Raw genomic sequence first — 13309 nt, 5'->3', positions numbered from 1 at the left:
GCCCAGGGCTCCCAGTATCTAAAGGGTATAGGATTATCTATGCTGTTCTCTTCTTACAGTGTTAGCTCTAAACCCCAGCATTTTCAATGATATGCAAGAAGCGGCTGTAATAAGTATGGACTGGCTGTAAATTTTGATAACATCTGAACTAAACAAAATTGGCATATCCTGAATCTCCTTCCCCTTGTTTCATTAGGATACTTCTTCTATTAAGATATTTTTCTAGGTTTTAAGAAAAAATCTTATGTTTCTACCTGAGCAGTGTGTTTTGAGAAGACTGTTTTGGCATGCTATTCTAAAATAAACGAAAAAATATAGATGCAGTTGACATCACAAAACATCTTTATCCTCAGTACAATTTATCTGAATCTCATTATAATTTGGAAAATAATAAATAAACAAAAACAGGTCTGATGACTGCAAAAATAGCTGTTCACATGCTTACCAATAAAGACTGATTTAAAAATAACACAAGAAGTTTTATCATCTAAATTTTGGGCTCTATTTGGTTTGCTGTAAGTATGTTCAAAATTTAAACAACAGTTTGCTATACCTCTGATGAGGATGGTTTCCTCAAAATGATAGGCAGTCTCATGAGTCACATAAATGTAAAATTTTCAAAATTGTTACTAAAAGATGAACTAGGACATGTAATAAAGCAGGAACAGATGGGCTTGAAAATAAAGTGTTGCAAAATGCTTATTATGAATGTGAGAGATGCTGAAATAGCTTCTGTTAGTGGAGTAGCCAAAGTAAGTTTAAGGTTAATGAAGAGGCCGAACAGAAGATGACATGTGAAAGCAGGACAACAGTTTTGACCTTGGAGTCACTACAAAATAATTCTCAGGTGTTTATGACAAGGTTTTTATTTTCTAACCTCTGAAAGACCAGAATATTATAAGTTTTCAAGATGAAGCAAAGCAATTAAAATAAAAATGTCTGAATATGATGTATCACAAAACATAAACAAGATTTAAAATATATGTACTAGGAAAGAATTCAAGTAGGTAGATCATGTAACTGCGGAATTGCTTAAGCTGTGACAGTAGTTACAGTTTATATATTTTACTATATTGTGTCTGCCTTTAAAAAACCATAATCTTCACATTTGCATAGCATTATATTTTTTAAAGTATTTCATGTACAAAATTATGCAGGAAATAGTGCAAGAAAAAGCTGAAAACTTAATTTATTGGTATGCAACTTCTATATTCTACTTTATTGTCTTTCAGAGGAGAGGAAAATCAGAGACTATTCATTAGAAATGTGTCTTACTTGTGCAGTTTGGTAAGGATCCAGACCATGTTCCATTGGCAGTGCACTGTCTTACAGATGATCCAGAAAGTATGTATCCTTCCACACATGAATAAATTACTGAATTAGAGAATGTAGTTCCATCGATACGAAGTACTTTTCCATTAGCAGTTGTTCCTGGATTACCACACTGCACAGCTATAAAGGAAAATGTTAAATATTTTTCAAAATGCGGTAAAGGTGATTTTTGAAATAGGAATATCTAGGAATAATCCTGCTGCCAGCAGTGTTATGGTGGAAATCCACACTGTTGTCCCGAAAAATGTATGTTTTACCACCTACTGATAAGGTACATTGTACAGTAGATAGTTGTGTACATGAATTAGTAGTTTTTACCCTTTTGTATGTAGGGAAACATAACCTAGAAATTTAGCTCTATAATCTGCATTAGTGAAAAGCTAATTTAGCTGCAAAAACGAACTCCCAGTTATAAGAAAATACCTGATCTGCAATTATCATTGTAGATTTAATTTTTATCTATAGTATGTGTGCATTTCTAGCATCACCAGAATATTTTTCCTAATTCAAAGCACAGAATGGTGTCAAATATTATTTCATAGGCAGGTGGAACCCTGATGTTTTCCAGTTCTTCAACGTTCGACTTGGGAATTTGAATGTGTCTTTCTTATGTGATTACATATACATACATCTAAACTATATGATCTAAACTAGAACTATATACCTCTTCATGCATCACCCATATCTCTATATATCTGTGAACTACATTTCTCATTTCAAGAAAAAAAAAACACCAAAAGCATCTTGAAATTTAAAAGAGCTAGTTAATCTCTGTAATAGATGAGATCAAAGAAAAATAGCAGTTGGTTCAGTTGGACTAAGCATATCCCTTCAGATACCAACATAAATATATATATATATGTATATATAATATATATATATTTATATTTATTTACTTATTTATTTATACAGTGTCAGGACAGCAATTGTTCAGCAGAAAGGACATAACAAAATCAGCTTGTGAAATAAATTTTTAAAATGTCATGACACTTTCATAGAGGTAACAAAGTCAACAGTGATAAAGTGGAAAATAAGAGTACAGGTTCTCAAATTATTTTATGCTTTTCAGGAAACTTTTATTTGCAAAATAATCTGCTCGGAATTATCTCCTATTTTGAAGCAAGAAAATTTAGGTAATAAACTATTCTCCATAAATATCCTGTTGGAGTTATCTTTTATGGTAATTCTTCTTCCTTTAAATTTCCAAATTATTTTTTACAAATAAATTTGTTTCTGCATTTTGTTTTCTATTGAAAAATAATAATGTCAACAGTACCAGTAATTGAAATTTTAAGCCAATTATTTATACATAGGTGTATCTAATGAAATCCTGACACTGACATTTTCGTAAAACTGAGTTCTTTTGTCTGAAATTCAGGTGTATACTGGTTGTGATTAAAGGTCAGGTTTTGGTGAGATTTTTACGTGCAAAAATACTTCAGTAAAAAATTGAGTTCTAGAGGTTTATGGAATTATTTTTTTTCTCAAAACTAGAAAACATGGAGTTTCATGGGTGCCAAGAACTGGTTTCAAATTTGTCACCCGATGTGAAGCCACTGCTATAGTTTAACAATTTATTTGAAAAAATTTAAGTCCAAAATCAACTGAATACCATTTGTAAGGTGATAGAAAGGCCACACAAAAGGAGAAAACAATCTCCTGATGGTTTCTGGGAAAATCCCAGCACCTGGGAGACATTCCCAGAAACTGATAAAAGGATTAAAATGAAGAAAGGAGATAACACGGCCTTTTCCTGGTGAACATCCTGGATGCTGGGAACACAGGAAATAGACCTTGGGCCTATTTCATCCATCTATCTCCCCAAAATTAGTTTATTGACTATAGTCACTCAAACTGCCAAAAGAAAAAAGGTATAAAAAGAGATTGCACCCAAGTAAAAGAGGAGGAGAAGTTCCATCAACTCTGTGGAGGGAACTGACGAGATACCTTTTTCTTGCTCCACCTTCTTGAAACGCCTTGGGGTGAGCGATCACTTTATACATATTTACCAATTTTACCTTTGCTTGATAGTACTTTAAAATTTTTACTTATTACTTTGTTGTAAGTTGCTTTTGCTTTATAGTGCGCATTTAAGTTTTTTCGCTTTACTTATTCTTTGTAAGTTGTTTTACGTCTTTTTAAGTTTCTTTCGCTTTAACTTGTGTGCCTATACTTGGCTTTATTATTACTATTACATAGTTTAAGTGTGTTTTGCAGTTAGACCCTATTTCAGACACAAAGAACCCCATACATTATCACAAATTTGTCTTATTAAACGTGTTATTTTGTGAACTGTTAGAGTGAGTCCATTTTTAGGTGCTGACAATTTTGTCGACGACAAAATAACTCTTAGGAGAAACCTGCTGAGGGGTTCTTCTATCGCTATTAAGTGGAGTCCTTATATAAAAAGGTATCAAATATCCTGTCAGTCTCAGTGAATCTGTTAAGTGAAGAGTCTCATTAGGTGAGATGTTAACAGACTGTTTCGGACATTAAAAGGCTTTAATCTCCTGGTGGGGGGGACATTGATAGACAAAAAATAAATTAACACAGGTTGGACAGAAAATTCTGGTTTTTTGCCTCTTTTAACATTCACAATACAATGTTGGCAATGTAAAATTGGTTTTCTGATTAACAATAATAAGAATACAGTTTAAAAATAGAATGAATCTTCTTTAGAATGGATCTTCTTTGATTTACCTTTGCACTCCGGTTGTCTTCCTGTCCAACTTCCATTTGCCAGACACGTTCTTTCTTCTGAGCCATGGAGGATATATCCAATATCACAGCTGAAATGTATTGTGCTTTTAATTTTAAAATTGTTTTCTTCTCTAGACCCATGACCTGGGATACCTGGATCACCACAAGAACCAGCTGTATCACCTAGATTTTAGAGTACAAAGATTGAATAATATGAAATGTTGTTATGATACTGGATTTAAAATGTAGGTTTCTATGCATTTAGAAATAAATTTATGTTTATAGTTTAGAAAAAACCTCCATATGTATCAGTGAGAATAAGTCCCTGTAATTTCAAAATTACTTGATTCTCCACTAATTTCTTTGTACTTATTTTATATAAGTACAGAAAAAGAATTTTAATTTCCTCAGATTCCCTTAATACTAAACTTCTGATAACATAATCAAATAAGAATAGGGAAAAAAAAAGACAACCACAAAACTTTGGTCATTTTTTATTTATAATAGGGAATTCTGAGGAAAACCAAGGTCCTGATTGTAAAGACAATTTTCTTATTTGCATATAATTAGTTTTCAAAAAATGCTTTTTATACTTTTTTAATACAGTTTTATGGTGGAATGATTAGAGTTGAAACAGTTTTACAATTGAATGAAAGTTCTAGTCAACAATCTTATGCATACTAAACCTGAAGCATTTCCCTGATTTACAGAAATGCTGAAAAATCCTTTCAAAACTGCCTTAGATACTCTCCCTTAGATAGAAAATTTTAAGCAAATTCCAAGATAGAGCATTAATGTTTTCAACTATCTGTTGTATATGGATCTTACATAATCAACATGGTAACGAAGAAGAAGGAGAAGAAGGAGAAGGAAAAGGAAAAGAAAAGGAAAAGGAAGAGGAAGAGGAAGAGGAAAAGGAAGAGGAGGAGAAGGAGGAGAAGAAAAATATCAAAAACATTGTGTATCTAAATCTTTAGTTACGGTGATAATTTTTAGGAAGCTCTAGGTAACATACTATTTGAACAGTAGGTCAGTTGTTTGAATCCTTTAATACGTGCTTGGGATCTTCTGCTTTATCTTTTTAAAGATCTTTAAGACAGTTTTCTATGTCATAAGAGATGAAGGCATATTATACTGAGTTCCAATACTAAAGAGCTGAATTCTAGAATTCTAGGAGTTGCATTGTTCAGTTTTCTGTAACAACTTGCAAATAAAACAAATGTTTTCCATACAAAAAATAAGTAAAACATAATAATATTTTTGTGAGAATGTCTGCGCTACTTTGTAATTAGTTACACTATTGTAAATAAAGGTGAAATATTTCAAGAATCAGCTAGAAAGAATTATTCCAATTATGTAAAGGCTGTGTTACGTAGAATAGCCATACATTTCTGGTGTTTATCTAAGTTTAGATAGCAATAATAAGAAAAATTCTTACATAGAAATAGTACATAAAGTTGCCTACTCCAAGTATGCAGAAGACCAAAACTCACTATCTAGAGGGTCTGTGAGAAGTTAGGAGCCTGAAGCAGCACATGGAGGGAAAAACAGAGCTATTCTTGCCTTCGTTGGCACTGTGTGTGTGTAACCAATGCCGGTGAGAGTGAAGGGTTGGACACATCTCTTTACTGACAAAAGTATGTACAGAACTGGATAGCAAAAAGAAGAGTAGAACTAGCTTACTTTCCTGTAAGCATATGACAAATGCTTGTTTTAGTCCAATATATCCAAGGAGTACACGGTACTATATATTTGAATGCTTTCAGAAATAGAAAATTAACTCAAGTAAGTATAAGAACTGTCTAGTTCAAAATCACAGACTCAAAAGTTTAGGCTGTTCTCTCTTTATGTATTTCATTATGTAACACAGATCAGTAAAGTAGTCTACCAAACCTGATTAAAAAGAAATCGTAAATAGTTCCAGATTATAGTAAGTAAAAAACATTTTATAAACTTTCAAAATACTTTGTGTCCAACCAAACACCCCTCTTGTTTGAAAATAGTCTGCTTGCTGCACCCTTTTAAAATATCAAGGTTTTTTTGGCTATTTTGGAAATCCATATCTTACATTTGCCAGTATTATTTATTTAGACTATAACAAAATTTGAACAAGGCCTATTCATTATTCTATACTTGCAAAGTCTTCACATTAACAGTTCAATTTGTGACAAGTTACTTGGCAGTATGCCTAAAATAATTTTATGATGAAAAAAATTAAAATAGGTTATTTGCTAAGCCAAGTAGAAATCACATATTCCTCTTCCAAATGAAATCATGTGTTCTTTCCTAATGCCTAATTATTACTGTGAATTATTACACTTTTAATCTTAGGAAGGTTAACCACCAGCTCTTTTGATTGAAGGTTACAGAAATAATCTTTCTAAATGACTAATCACATCAGGAAGTGACAGTGATATAAGCAATGATATCGTAAGAGATATTTTTATTACCTCATGCAGACTCAACTAAGTGATTTTTACAGTAATTTATGAGCCATCCTTCACTCACATGTGTAACAAATTCTTAGTTGACGTTTAATCTTAATGAAATGGAGGGTATTTAGACTACTTAAGTATGTATAAAACCCTGCTGCACTTATGAGGAATTCTATGTTGCAGAAAATTTCTGACTCGATCTGAGGTGCACATGATGATTGAAAACTGTTTCTGAATGCCAATATATATCAATGGGACATGACAATTCCTTCTAGCTCAATGTCATGTGACAAAAAAGAACCTGTCTATAGGGTTGATGTGAAATAATTTGATTATCCTATTTTCACTGACTTAGCATTTTCTATTTGAATTCTTTTTCATATACAAAAAGGTCAAGCATGCTGTACCTTTTTTCAGTTGAATATTCTATACTATTTATTATCAATAATATAAAATATGCAAATTTTAAGGCTTTAATATGGATTAGCTGATGATTTACATATTTTTAGATACAAAATATGGAAGTACTGTATAATGAACTGCAAATTATTTATAATGAGAAAACATTTCAGATATACAATTTGAATACAAAATCTCAAAATTGTACTATGCCAGAATTTATAGTTTTGTATGCTACAGCTAAGGAAAATAAGAGAATAGGAGTTTGTATTCTATACATTTTGATTCATTATAATTAACATTTAAATCCATGTCAAGGAAATGTTTCTTCATGTATTGAGAAAGATTAAATAGATTTGATTAGAGTTTCCTATCTGTGGGTAAAAATGCCATCATTAGGAAAAAAAAAAAATGCACCTCACTTTGAAATGCTTAACCCAAGATATTTCAACACTTATTTAACTCAATAGGAGAGTTACTATAAGAATAGTCCTATTTTCAGTGAGGCTTCTTTGATATTTTCATCCATATTTTCAGGCTTCCTATTTGTATTCCTTGATATTTTTGTCTACTTCTTTAATTATTTTTGTAATTCACAGTTTAGATTTTTAATTTTTTTTCTTATGAAGACCATGGAAAACTACAATAAGTAGCCTTAGATTTTATCTAAAGAGCAGTTTTTTTCTCCAAAACAAATATTGATGCATGTAAACTGTAAACTCACTTTTTATTAACATAATTCAAATTTGCAAGTTACATTAATATATAATCATTTATAAAATAAGATTATTTTACATTAAGGTGTGATTTCTAGTGCAGAGTTCTAAACATCAAAGTTTATAAGAACTTGATCTTTGCTCTAATTATGTCAAATTTCCTTCTGCTTTATTTACAGGAAGTTCAGGCATTAAATTACATGTTCCATTTTTCTAGGTTCTGTCACATTTCAGCTTCCTAAGAGTTTGCAGAGGAAGGTTCAGATACTGAAAAATTCTTTCAATGCTTTAGAATTTAATGCAAGATTTTAACCAAGAAGTTTTATTTTAATATTTTATATTAATTTTCAACTATTTCTGCCACGGACTGTAAAATTGCATGCTCTGAAACTGTAGCTGACATAATCAGTTTATAACTGAATACATTGAAGAGATTAGGGCAGGGAAAAAAACTAAAATTAGAATATGTGAGACCCCCACCTGCACTCCTGTATCCATTTCTGAAGTTCCCTATAAAACCAGAGCAAGGACCTGTTAGAGCAGGTCCAGAGGAAGGTCGTAAATATGATCAGAGGGCTGAAACACCTCTGTTATGCAAAAAAGCTGAGAGAATTTGGGCTGTTCAACCTGAAAAAGGGAAGGAAGGCATCCAGAAGACCTTATTGTAGCTTTTCAATGTATAAAATACATAAGAAAGATGGAGAGTGACTTTTTATCAAAGTCTGTAGTGACAGGACAAGAGGCAACAGTTTTAACTAAGAGAGGTTAAGTTTAGGTTGGACATAAAGAAGACATTTTTTTATGATGAGTTCGGCGAGACACCGGAACAGGCTGCCTACAGAACTTGTGGATGCCCTATCCCTGGAAGTATTCAAGGTCAGGTTGAACAGGGCTTTGAGCAACCTGATCTAGTGGAATATGTCCCTTGTCATTGCGGTGAGGGTGGATGATCTAGATGATCTTTGGAGATCCCTTCCAACAAAAACTATTAGATGAAGCCAGTGGAAGATGTCCCTACTAGGTTGAACTAGATGATTTGTAAAGGTCCCTTATGACCTAAACCATTCTATGATTCTATTACTTATTAATACTGTAAAGAACCTTGGATTTTTAGTGTGAAACTAGTATAGCAGTAGTCAGATTTGCATATAATTTATTTTTCACCTGTAGCTTTGGCACAGTTGTAATCTGAGAAAAAACATCACTTGTTTTCTACTGATTTTCTGCCGTTGAAGTTATCTAAGTGCTCTAAATTACGTAACTTAAAGAAATCCCACTGATTACTTTAAGTTATATAATGAAACATGACAAGCAAGAACCTCCCCCAGTATTTACTGAGAATTAAAACTAATAACAAGGTTAACATTTATCACAACATTTGTTTACATAGTGTACAAAAACAAATGGGATTTAGCCAAATCCCAAATTAGCGTGTGACTTGGATTTACGTTTTTCACTTGATCGCTGCTGTTAAAGTGAATCAAACTGAAGTTGTGAAACACAATATTCCTAAGCAATAAGTGGTTCAGAAAACATATCTTGACTAAGTTATACCTGAGGTGTCATCAAATCAGTAGGTATTTTTCAAGTACCAGTTTCTTTCCACAGTCTGTGAATTTCATATTAAATGTCACCAAGAAAGACTGCTTCTTCCAGATTATTTTCTGTTGGATACTTTATACTTATTTTGGGTTTACTTTTTCTACTTCTGCTGAGATGGTGCTTTAGTTCTATATGTGATTTTCCAGATTTTTAAATTACCTTCTGAAAAAATCAAAATAAATTTTAAACAACTTCAGGATATAATCATTAATTCAGAAATATTACCTGAGCAATGAGGGAGAGATCCACTCCAGTGTCCATTTAACTGACATGTCCGAGATGACTGCCCTAACAATGATCGTCTACCTGTGCAGCTATAATGGACAGTAGACCCAAATGTGTATTTATCACCAGACAGGACCGCGTTAGGAGGAACTCCAGGATGCCCACAGTCAATCACTACAATGCATAATTATTGGAGATAAAAAAAGGTTATTATCACTGATCAAACAGTTTGAAATTTTCATTTTCATAACTGCATACGTAAAGTTTTTGAAGACGTTGACATTTTTAGGGTATGTGGAAAGGGGTAACATCATGGGATTAGAATGCAAAGCATACTTCAGACCAAAAGCTGTGAAACAAATGTTTGGAGATGTCAAAAAAAGGTATTTTAGATACAGATATCAATGTCCAAAACCACTCATTCACTAAGTTGATCTTTATGGCATGAACACATGCACATACACAAACATACATTCATGCTTGTACTCTTCAGAGAAAAATTACACGTAGACAGTATCTGCCCAAGTCACTGCTGTGGTAGAGAATGTGCAGAAATTCATCTCTCTTAATTGAGGGCAAAGAGTTAATTTAAAAGCAAACTAAATATGTCAACTTCAGGAAATGCGCAGTTAAAATTCATAAACCAAATTCACTATGTTCGCAGAATGAATCTAGGCCTGCATCTTTGATTTTTTGTTATCTTACACCTGTCCATGGCATGTGGCTTATCTTGGCCAAAGATATTTGTATTTATGTACCATGAAACCCACAAATTAGAGCTGCAAATATCAGGGTAGTAGAAAAGGCCCTTAAATCATGCAACTGGAGTTTTAATCAAAACTTCATTGTATTCAATATTATTTTTAGCAAGATTTTTTTATTTAAAAGAAAAAGTCCAGATCAGAAGCCTGATCAGGGTTGAGGATGTATTCAATTCCACAGCATTCCAGATATAGGCAACAGTACAGGAATTGTACAACACAACATATAACCAAAATCATGTGTGATTTCTCTTTCTCTAGTAGTTATTCTTGGTCTTAGAGCTTTAATTTATGTATATACTGTTCTGCACTTATGTAATACTGCTCTGTTCTTCCAAGGGTCCAACTTACAAGGTTCAGAACCTTCCCGACAGCCCCACAAAGGATTTAGGAATGTGGTATGCCAATGACTTTGCTTCTACCTAGTGTCACTGACCCCTGTGTACTTTTAGGTTTGCAGGACTATAGTAAAATGGTCAGAATAGTCAGCTTTACATACTGAGCACTTGATGTCAGTATGTTATTTTTTAATCAATTCCTTATAACTAAAATCTACTATTATTATGTATTATTGCAGAGATTGCAAACTTTGAAAATTGTTAATAAAAAGACGTTGATCATGTAGGATTCAACAAAATGAGACCTTTTCTTCTTGTGAAAAACATTCACAGTTTTTCAGAATATTTTATTATCTGTATTGTTCTTGATTGATTCTTTTGCCCTATTCAGATGTCATAGAGGAAAAGTTAATGTCATACTGGTACCTTACAGCTTCCAGCTTTGGGTTTTTCTATACACACTTCCCTTTTTTGTTTACGTTTATGCCTAAAAGTCTTGAATCCCTCATAATTGATCTTAAAAAGTATAGTACCCTTAACACTACCCTTAAATTGATTATGCATTCTACAAACTTTAATTTGGTATTCATATTTTCAAGCTAGGATTTCATATGAAGACTTGATTGCATTTCTTTTTTTTCTGCTAATGCTAATTCATTCTCTATTTTGTTTCCAAAGAGTTCTTCTTTTCTAACACCCTCACTGAAAAAAATATAATATTCTTCCTTATATATAATCTAAATTGACCCTTTTTAGTTTAAAACCATTACCCCTTGTGCTATCAATACATGTCCTTGTAAAAAGTACCTCTCCAGTAATAATTTGCAAAATACTCCAGAGACCGAAAGATTTTTACAAAAAATTTGAATAGCTGCAACAGAATAAGTTTTGGTAGGCTTGTGATTACAAAATATCATGGACAGCGCCCAGGTAGAATTCATTGACCTCTTTATATAAACAACACAAATAAAGGAGAGGATGCCCTTTCAAAAGTACAGATAGCACTCTTGCTCTCAAAGCTCAGTTTAAAATAAGAATAAAAGCTGTATCATTAAATTACTTGTGACAATTTGGAAAAAAATGACTGAGAGATAAAAATACAAATGTAGAAAGAAGAAATCTTTGCAACTTTACCTTAAAATTCCACTCTCTTTGTATATATGTTACTATTAAGCAACATTTCTCTTTCTGAAATGGTAATGTTACCTTTAAATTTAATGTGAAACCAATAGATACTTCTTTTTTAGTTTAACTGTGACTTGCAGTCAAACTATTTATCCCATTAAAGAAAGGGAAAAGTTCCATAAATGAACGTCTTAGCAGTAATAACAAAATAGTTTCATACTTTTTTTATTTTTAGAGAGAGAATAGCAGAACTAGAGAAGCCTCTTGAGAACAAATATCTACAATATCAGTCCATAATTCTCAAATAAGAAACTCTTAACTTGTTTTCCCTTTAATCTCTAGAAAATAAAGTTTTCAGTCTTTCTTGGAGAAAAATTTTGACCCTAAACCAAACCCTTTTCATACACTAATAGAGAAACAACTGCCCCAGCCAATTAAAAACATAAGAAACATCTCTGGCTATATCTACGTCACAGTTAGAAAGTTGTTCATGACAAGCCAGAATAGAAAGAACCTATTTGTGTTGATCCACTTGCCTTAGTGGATAGGTTGCATATGAGTATGATGTTCAGGTACATCTGCTACTGTGGTAAACTGAGGACATTATCCAGAGGACACTTTAGGAGTTCTACAGTGCTTGGTATCTTCATAGATAGTCTGATCTAACTGTTGTCCCAAGAGAAGTCCAGAAACTACTGTATTGATATAAGTCAATAATTGCATACTCTAGGTTTTAGGTTTCAGTGTGATAAGAACTCTGTGGCCAATGGAAGTCAGGTATTGGCAAATTCAATAGATATGTTTTGTCCTTGTGTTTCTGCTATCAGGGATTATTCCGCTGGAGCATTCAGAGGTGTTTGTTTTGACTATTGCTTGTCCCATTTGCCACATGCAATAACAATCTAACTGCTGCTTCAGCTGCTATTGAGACCTTTCATCAGTGCTGCACACACACAAATGTATATTAAACATGATTATCGTAATTGCTGTCATGAGACTGATGGAAATGTTGTGTAAAATAGTACCCAGTCTAGCCCACATTCTTTGCAGAATTAAACTCATTATCTACTTACTAATACATTCAGGGAGAGGTTTGTCCCAGTGGCCATTTGGTTGACAAATTAAAACTGAAGAGCCAAATAAAAAATATCCAGGATTACAGTCATAAAATACCACTGTGCCATATGTGAAATTTCCATGTTCTATTTTACTTTCTCTTATAGAATTTGCAGGAATTCCAGGATCAGAACAATTGACCACTAAAAAGAAAAAGAGCATAGACTTGAGAGTCATACAAATACAGTCTCCTAAAACGGTCTTTAAATGGTCTCCTATCACTTTTGTCAGTTGAACAACCATAGAATCATAGAATATCCTGCATTGGAAGGGACCCACAAGAATCATTGAAGTCCATCTGCTGGTCCTGCATAGGACAGCCCCAAGAATCATACCATGTGCCTGTGAGTGTTGTCTATGTTCGTATTATTAAGCATGTATCTAAAGTAATGAAAATAATCTATTAATTAATCTGGAATAGTGAGCACTTGAAATAAAATAGAATGAACTTTTACCATTTCAATAGTTTTCCACCATTATTACAGTTGGCTAGGAAACTAGCTATTTAGCATACTGTAAATAGTATAAAAACAAGTGCGCTGTTGAATTTATATGACAAT

At 32.7% G+C, this 13309-nt stretch overlaps 1 protein-coding gene across 6 annotated transcripts in view; it reads right to left on the bottom strand.

Annotated features, from left to right (window-relative positions):
• CSMD3 (CUB and Sushi multiple domains 3) overlaps positions 1 to 13309 on the bottom strand; it is a 610641-nt gene that overhangs the window by 39072 nt on the left and 558260 nt on the right. For all 6 annotated transcript variants that reach the window (XM_027645674.1, XM_027645676.1, XM_027645678.1 and 3 more), the window contains 4 exons: positions 12707 to 12892; positions 9410 to 9583; positions 4033 to 4215; positions 1276 to 1452 (listed from right to left, as the gene is read on the bottom strand). In XM_027645674.1, the coding sequence (XP_027501475.1) occupies positions 1276 to 1452; positions 4033 to 4215; positions 9410 to 9583; positions 12707 to 12892 (720 nt within the window). The remainder of the gene's footprint in view (positions 1 to 1275; positions 1453 to 4032; positions 4216 to 9409; positions 9584 to 12706; positions 12893 to 13309) is intronic.

This window comes from Corapipo altera, unplaced genomic scaffold (assembly GCF_003945725.1).
Source record: "Corapipo altera isolate COAL_440 unplaced genomic scaffold, ASM394572v1 51, whole genome shotgun sequence".
Classification (NCBI taxonomy): Eukaryota; Metazoa; Chordata; class Aves; order Passeriformes; family Pipridae; genus Corapipo; species Corapipo altera.
The sequence above is the reverse complement of the archived record's forward strand: the minus strand, read 5'-3'. Positions and strand labels throughout refer to the sequence as shown.